The sequence below is a fragment of the Haemorhous mexicanus genome, chromosome 1 (genome assembly GCF_027477595.1).
Source record: "Haemorhous mexicanus isolate bHaeMex1 chromosome 1, bHaeMex1.pri, whole genome shotgun sequence".
NCBI classification, from domain to species: Eukaryota; Metazoa; Chordata; class Aves; order Passeriformes; family Fringillidae; genus Haemorhous; species Haemorhous mexicanus.
The window spans coordinates 107,032,001-107,040,771 of NC_082341.1; the positions used below are offsets into that span (position 1 = coordinate 107,032,001).

The following is an 8,771-nucleotide window of genomic DNA, read 5'->3' on the forward strand; positions in this document are numbered from 1 at the left end:
CCCTAGTGTATCAGTCACACTAATATACTGTAGCAGCAAAGAACTCCACAGGTTCATCACTTCCTCTTCAGCTGGAAAGTTGAAATTTCTTTCCTCCAACAATGCCTCAGAACCTGACTGCTTAAAATGCATCTGCTCCCCAGTGGTGCAAACTGCATGAATTTTGGAGAACTGCAACCCCAACCTTCAGAATGAAAACTTTAGAAGCACGACCTGTGAAAGATCTCTGCATCTAGAATTAACAAGTGGCCAGCATGTAGAAAACTTAGAGAATTTGTCAAGATTAAAACACCTAAAGAACAAGAAAAGCTAAAACCACTGGACTGAAATAATCCAAGGAGTTTCTGGGTAAATCTGTTCAATCACTTGGTATTTTTCTCCGCAAGGTTTTAGTCCATCCAATCAACTAAAAATATCCCATAAAATATAAAAAGCTCTTTAGGCTATCTCAAAAGAATGGTATCTCCTTTGAAGTCACCACAATTGAAACTCCGAAAGGAAATTATATTCTTCTTTGAATGTAGTTAAAAAAAAAAGGTATTTTGGGTTTGGGTTTGTACATATTAGCATTACACTTTTATATACAGCATTTGGTTCACAATATTAAAATCTACTGGAGTAGTACAAATACAGTAAAACATCTGTCAGCTTAATTACCTTTTATCAGTAATTATACACTACATTAATACACTCAGTATTAAGTATGCAAAAGCAGTATATTGGATATAGGAAAACAATACCAGAGAATTATGAACTTCCATAGTATTCATGGTAGAAAACCACTACTACTACCATGAAATGAGAGAGTTTAATTGCTGCATGTTTAGCACTAGAATTTACATTCAGCACTCAATTCATGCTAATAAAACTCACTGAAAATTTATTTTCACGGCAACATCCAGAAAAATTCTGCACCTGACTGCTGATCCTTTTATTTACAAAACACAACAGGGCAGGTTAGAAATGTTAAAGTAGCAACAAGCTTCACCACCAGGGTAAGATAAATGCTAAACTTCACAAAAGCCATTAGAGGATAAACATTAAATTATAGCTTCGAGCTCAGAGGTGTAAGTCCTATTTTACAAGTTAGATATGATTTTAAAGAGAAGTAATAACCTTGAAATTTTCTTACTTATTTTTTAATGAGAAAGAGAAGCTGCAATTTTTGCCACTGTGATATCCTTTTTTCCACTAGTGTCAAGTTAAGAATTATCATAATATATTGAGTTTTCAATAGTCATTCTTTGAGCTCTGGTAGTAAGAGTTCTATGATCAGTTCCCAGAGCTCCTTTCTGCCAGATGTCTTGTCCTTTAGTGACAGGAAAAGCCCAGAGATCCTACTGAACTGTGAAACAGGAAGAAAACTTCATGAGCTGCCTTCGCCTAGATAACAGAAACCTGTGAAATTTTCATACTAGAGAGGACAAAACTGTACAAAAATACATTTTATCTATACATAGCTATTGGAATTGACTCAAGAATTAGTCACTGCTAAGAAATGTACAAAACAACGAACATGAAACTAAATTTATTTTCCTTAAAATAAATTTCACTTTGGTCCAAACCTGCATTCTGATTTGGAATGTCAAACCTTACCACCCAGCACTCGCTCCTCTTTCTTCCTCTCCAGCAACCATCTGGCCGTTCCCACCTCATGCAAACAGCCATCACTCATCCCTTGCTTTCCTTGCTTGCCTCCAGAGACCAGAATAGCCAGTCTAAAAAAGCTCTGTTCCTTGGGGGTGAGAAAGAGAATAAAGATGGCAGAGTGGATATGAGGAATCTGCTCCTACTGTTTGGGAAGCTTACCCTTCCACTGCACTGAAGGGTGGACCTATCCTATGAAAAAGTACAGCCCCCAGAAGCCAAAATGGGGCATCTGTGCCCCTGCACATAGGGTCTGCCCCAGCGCTGCGCTCCTGTTGGGCTGCAGCTGGCACGAATCATTAACCATTCCCTGCTTCCTCCAGGGAACACAGAGCCTGGGCGGAAGCAAGGCAGGGATCACCTACAAGGTCATATCATAAATTAATGTGTACCACCAAGGATCATAATCCTCCTTTTAAAGAAATTTTCTCTTTGCATTGATTGCATAAGGTCTGTATTTCTGCCTGCCTTCCTAGCACTTACAACAAATGGATAGACAGCAAGCTATTAACAATTAAGGGCACACCAGGATACATGAAATGACTTACATCACATTCTTCAATTATTAGTATTATATCAGAATAGTTGCATTATTTTATTCTGCACTATTTCCTATTTCTGTAGAAAACAATACTAAATTTGCTTATTTAAAATACATTTTATCTATAAATATTTTTTAAACTCAGCTAAATATCACATTACTATTAATACACATTAACCATTCACTGTATGTACTGATTTATATTATTACTGTTTTAGCATCTGGCAAGCACTTTTTCTTTATTATTATAAAATTATGTGTTTAGTAAATAATTAGTTGGTATTTCTTAGTCAGGATCCTACACCAAGCTGCTTCTGGAAGAAACTAGGACATCTTCATTATCTGTACTTTTGCTTACTGAGTATCACAGGAACTAGACAAGGAAAAAATACCAAATCATCTTCTCTATTTAAACACACCTTAATTAGTTATCAAAGGAAATACTGCTTGTAGGTAGTGAACTGATTGCTCTAAATGCTGTGATCTCATGGCTTTGAATTTGCAGATCTCAGTCTCTGATGTATATGTGGAATTCATCATTAGATAAGAAAAAGAGATATTTTCTGTGCTTTTTTAATGCACAGCTAATAATAAAAAACACTAAGGACCCAGTAACACATTCCAAATATTTTTGGTCAGACATACTTTGTTCAGGTATTAAATGTTGTTTTTACCTTCTTATTATCCACTGATTATCTTATTATCCTATTTATCTTTTTCACAAATTCTTCCCTACTAGTTCAAAATTGTCACAGTACTTTACTTATGAAACCTAAATAATTTTTTTCCTAGTACATTATCTGCTAGCAACAGGACAGAATAAACTAGAAACTCCTTGGACACATTTGAGGCAACTTACTACGTGAGCCAACTTACTGGATCACCACTCCTTACTTGGATAATACCATATAAACCCTCCACTTCCCAGCAGCTGCCCCAAGCTGCTGTCATTCCCCAGTTTTTACTGCAGCCTAAAGAAAAACTGGAAGCAGGGAGCAGTGGATCCCTGCTGCTATTGAGCTTTGCAGACTTGCTATTGCTGCCACTATCAAAGTCTGTTTCACTCTACTATACCTCCACCCCTTCAACCGAATTTGTATTCCCTGATGTCAAGCCCAAAAGGTAAGGGATGGTTGGGATGAGAAGGGTAAGTATGGACAGGAATGGAGTCATACCCTTCCTTTTTCTAAACTCAGCCTGTATCCTTACCCTTGTGGTTTTGGCCATGATAAGCAGAAGATGTAAACCTCATCTGGACAGCAGTTACCCCTCAACAGCAAAAAATTTGAAAATCCACGAGGCTCTGGGGAACAGCAGAAGGAGTTGATGAAGGATAGCAAACCATGCACACAGCAAACCATGACTAGTTGTAAGGGTAGCAAATCATTCACTGATTCAACATAATCAGGTACGTTAGTTCAGAGACAAGCTTGGTAGATTATGCTACACTATACTACTATAAACTGAAGGTAAATATCATACTAAATTCTGGCATTTTGAGGCTAGCTACATGATACCAAGCTTTACCCAGAGAAAGTAAATTAGCATTTGGTGATATTTATTGATGAACAGCAGCATCTTCCATATTAGTCTAAGAACTGCGCATAAGGAACAGCAGTGTTTACTCACGAAATCCGCAAACCTCTTCTGTAAGAAAATACAGCTAAAAGTTACTGGGAAGAGTGCCTGCAGGGTGCAGTGGAGATGAGAACCCTAAAGAGTTAGATGCAGGGCTTGTGCATGTCAGCTTTGCTTTAAGGACATCTGCAGAACCGAGCTGTGCAGCTCTGAAGCAGGAACGCAGTTATTGCAATTCCAGGACAATATATTCCAGTGTATATATTCTATACACATATAGAAATGGAAATAATCTGCCCTACAGAAAAAAGAACTTTCTTCCCCACATAACTACAATCACACCAGTGATTTCACTGTGAAATCCTTACTTTGGGAAAAGGCCCCACCTATCTGAACTACAAAATATGCCCACCTACCCCTGAATACACCTGAACTAAGACAGAACAATGCAGAAGTTGCATGTGGAGTATTAAGATTTGAAGGCAGCTATTCCTATGTTCCATTTCAGATGTGGGAAGACTAAAGAAAATTTATTTTCTCCAACCTAGAAATGAGATCTGTAGGACAGGGAATGTGAAGTTCCCTACTTCAACATAATAGATGTTCTACTCCTGTAGTTAGCTAGAAAATTACAGCAAAAGGGTTAAAAAATTTCACACACTTAGAAGTACTAAATGCTCAAAACTACAACAGTTTGGAAAGGCTTTTTAAAATTCCTGATTATTTCTTATTTATTTCTCTGTAGAAAAGAGCCCCCCAAGAGCTTGTCACACTGACTGCATGGATTATACCCAGACTGAGCTGAAATTAACTGAAGCACAGCACCATCCACCACAAGCTGTATGCAACACCTCAAGTAACATCAAAACCCAAATCTAAGGGATCCCTCTGCCATTCCCCCGTAAGCTCATTAATAAATTTGCACCCATTACCATCCTGCGCCATATCCAACAAAACCTTAACACCACCCCTGAAAGGGTGGGTCATGGCAGTGCAGAGCACTCATGGCAAGCACTTCAAGCTGTTTCCAGATCAGAAACCCGTTTCAGGGCAGAGTTAGGGCTGTTTTCCTGTGCTGAAACAAGGGACTTGTACAAATCACACTGGTTTATGCAACTGGCAAAAAGGCCTTAGCCTGGGTTTTTTTAATGATTATTTTCCATGAACAATTATCACAAACCTCAGAGACACTGGGGTGGAGTAAATCCAAACCACACCACTCTCATGAACAGATACTTTAAGTGTGGATTGCTGGCATTATCTTTGTCACTTGTTTGAACATCTGTTAGCACTTAAAATTAAGATGTATTTGCTCATACATCATCCACTAACATATACTTGGAAGCGTTCAAGGCCATCTGGGACGGGGCTCTGAGCAACCTGGTCCAGTGAAAGGTTTCCCTGCTCATGGCAGAAGGGCTGGAAGTAGATGGTCTCTGAGGCCCCTTCCAAACCATTCTGTGATTCTATGATGAACAGTAACACACACTTTCTAAACAACATTATCAGGTAGGAAACACGACATTCTTAGAACCTGCTAATCACACTAGATGCAGAAAAATTACAATAACAGTAAATTTTCTGGGTTTTAAGATGAGACCTCTTGGTGAAGGTAAAAGAATTAAAACCCCTGACCTCTCTCTCCCCACAAAAAAAAAAAAAACCAAAAAAACCAACAAACCAAAAAACGACTTTGCAAAGAGCCAACCCACAGCCCAGACTGAGCTGCAGCGGACCCCGCACGATCCAAAGGGAGCAAACGCCCAAAGGGAGCAAACAGGGCGCACAAGGTGCCCGTTAGGGTAGGAGGGACAACACGGCCCGTAAGTATCGCACACGGGCCGGACACCCGCCCGGACGGGGAACGGATGGGAGGGAGGAAAAGAAGGGAAGGCAAAAAGCAAGGAAAGAAAGGAGAGGGGGAAGGAAGGAGTCAGGGAAGGCAGGGAGGGAGGGAAGGCGAGCAGCGACCCGAGGGTAAATAGGCGGAGCCTCCCGAGGCCCCGCCCCTCCCTCCCGCTCGAGCAGCCCGCGCCGGCCCCTCCCCCACCCGGCAGCCGCGCGCACCGCGGGGCGGTGGCGGCTCGCGCCGCCAGTTGTGCGCCCCCCCCACCTTCCTCCGCCCCCGCCCGCCCAGACCCGGAACGGCTCCGCGGCCCTCACCGCGTGTCGGGCCGGACCGGCCGCCCGCCCCCCGCGCCCCCGCACTGACCGTTGGGGGGTCCCGCTCGCCAGCGCAGCGGCTCCGCCTCGGCCTCACGCGCGGCGGGCACGCCCCGCCTCGCGCCCCATCCCGCCGCTGCCGCCGCCCGGCGCTCGCAGGGACGGGCGGGGAGCGGCGCGAGCTCACGCTACCGCGCACGCGCCGCTGCCTCGCTCCGCGCGGGGCCGTGAGGGCGGGGAAGTGGGGCGGGCGGGCCCGGTCTCCCCCACCCCCCGTCGTCCCCTCCCCTCCTCTCGCGCAGAGCACGACGGGAGTTGTAGTTCCCCCTGGGGGGCGCTGTCGGCGAGGGCACTACCGGTCTCTGCCGGCCGCCGCGCTACAGCTCCCAGCGGCCAGCACGCCGCGGGGGGGGGCGGGGTCCAGCTTCTCTGTCCCCCAACGTTGCCTAAGCCCCCAGGCCCGTGGGAGCGGCGTCTGGCTGCCTGAGGGGACCCCGGCCGCTGTCCCGGCCGAGGAAACCGGCGAGATATATTTGAAGCTCCCTCAGCCGCCGCCGATAGCCGGCAGGCAGCAGGTCCATCTCTCCTCTGGGAACACAAGGACCGTAAGCGTCCCTGAGCCATGAGCTGGAGTGGCCCTTGTGGCCAAGAACGCCGATGATATCCTGGGCTGCAGTAGGAAGAGCGTTGCCAGCAGGTCGGGGGAAGTGATCCTGCCCCGCAATTCAGCCCTGGTGAGGCCGCATCTGGAGTGCTGGGTCCAGTTTTGGGCTCCTCAGTACAAGAGACATGGAGCTCCTGGAGCAGATCCACTGGAGGGCAACAAAGATAATTAAGGGGCTGGAGCATCTCTATTATGAGGGAAGACTGAGGGAGCTGGATCTGTTTAGCCTTGGAAAGAGACAAGTGGGAGGGGACCTTATCAATGTCTAAGTATCTGAAGGAGGGAGGATGCCAAGAGGATGGAGCCAGGCTCTTCTCAGTGGTGTCAAGTAATAGGGTAAGAGGCAACAGGCAGAAACTGATTCACAGGAAGTTCCACTTGGATATGTGGAAGAACTTTACCGCGCAGGTGACCATGCACTGGAACAGATTGCCCAGAGAGGTTGTGGAGTCTCCCTTGTTGGAGATATTCAAGCACCATCTGGACACAGATGTGTGCTGTGTGCTCTGGAATGATCCTTCTTCAGCAGAGAGGTTGGACCAGATGACCTACTGTGGTGCCTTCCAACCTGACCCATTCTGTGGTTTTGAGATTCTTTCGGCAGCAATTAAAGATGGGTATGGCCAAAGAAGTTGTGAGATTACACTAGTCAGAGTGGGAGGTCAGCTAACACCATAAGCCATCAGTCTCAGTGTGGGAGCTGACACAACCCCACAGGTGGGGGCATCTGGACCACCTTCCATGTGATGTTACTGCTGACAGAATTCCTCTTCCTCAATTCACATGAGAACAGCCACTGGCTTTGGCTTCATCCCACATAACAAATCTGATCTCCTGAGGGGAGTTACCTGCTTCTCTCTACCTCTTCCTGGAATGCAAGGGAAATGAAGAAAGGCTCTGGATGATGCTTGAGGTGACCTGTGCCAAGGAACACATCCCCATCTCAAGATGCATCCTGTTTACAGTGATGTTATAAGGAATGTTGTGGAGTTTTTTTTTTTTTTCTCTCTTACAATGCAAGTTTCTGTTACGTTGAGCACCTGCGTAATTTGAATCCCTTTCAGGATTGCTCATCAACAGGGGAATTTGTTTCAGTCAGAAGCAGGGCCAATTCATTCCCACAGCCTCAAGCATAATCCCCGGCCTATTGGACACATTAATACTGTGGCAGCGTGCCACCTGCTCCATTTATTCACTTGAGACTCAATGCTGCTTAGTCCCTGTCGAATGAGCTCTTTGTGCCACCTCCTGCAGTAATGTAAAAGGTCCCCCACAGGAATTTGTGCTATTCAGTGGAAGCTACAAAAGGGAGGGTTGTAAATACTCCGATTAGTGTTGGAGCACAGGGATATTGTCTTCCCCACGTATTACATAACCTCGCAACTTCCAGTCTCCCTCCTCCCCTCCAGAAGAAACAGTGTAACAGCAAGGGCTCACCAGGGTATTTAACTTAACATCACAGCTAATGTGTTTCTTTTTTTTGTTACATATAAAGGCCCCTTACTCCTGGCAGAAGAAGAGAGAAGGGTTAGTTCTATAACATCCCGTAGTAATTGGAGATGGTTGCCCATGAGGATCACCACTTGAAGTGACAGTGGCCAGAGGCTCTCAGCTCTGAAGAATGTGTATTATTAGAGGCCACTGCCAACAAAAGTTCATGCACAATGGGCTCATCAGCTAATGAACCCAGAATGAATTTTCTCCCAGATTTTGAGGACAAACAAGTGATTGTGTGGAGTGCTGACTGTACCAATTTACTGCCATGTGAAACAGATTTGGATGATTTCTGACTTGCAAAATTCATTGTGGTCTGGGACCAACTTACACGGGCTGAGGCACTTTCTTACATCCTCAGCTTGCCCCACATTCACTCAGTAAATTCTTACTGCTTTAAGGATTCTGAGGTGGCAAGCTCTCTGCTTGGAAAATCGGTCTCACTGATGTACCTGAGCTTCATAAAAGTAATAAAATAATAATGGAGGGGAGCTTCAGAAAGGGAAAGAAAAGGGAAAAGGCATAGCTGTGTTAATGAATAATTCCTTCCTCCTACTACTACTTCAAGAAAGCCAGTTCTGGAGTTGAATTTGTCTTGGACAGATGGGAGTCTACATGGGCTGTACCATTCTGGGATAACTTTAGACATGCCGTGTAATTCTCCTTAGCAATAAAGGAATAGAC

The 8,771-nt window shown here is 44.8% G+C and overlaps 2 protein-coding genes across 3 annotated transcripts in view; one reads left to right on the forward strand and one right to left on the reverse strand.

The window, feature by feature from the left end:
- Window positions 1-6,131, reverse strand: part of RALBP1 (ralA binding protein 1) — a 32,813-nt gene extending 26,682 nt beyond the window's left edge. For both annotated transcript variants that reach the window (XM_059858138.1, XM_059858132.1), the window contains exon 1: window positions 5,979-6,131. The gene's annotated coding sequence lies outside the window, so the exon portion shown is untranslated. The remainder of the gene's footprint in view (window positions 1-5,978) is intronic.
- On the forward strand, window positions 5,360-6,555 carry LOC132325949 (sterile alpha motif domain-containing protein 1-like). The gene is made up of 2 exons (XM_059843527.1): window positions 5,360-5,378; window positions 5,795-6,555. The coding sequence occupies exons 1-2, from the start codon at window positions 5,360-5,362 to the stop codon at window positions 6,553-6,555; spliced, it is 780 nt and encodes a 259-aa protein (XP_059699510.1).
- Window positions 6,556-8,771: the final 2,216 nt, after the last annotated feature.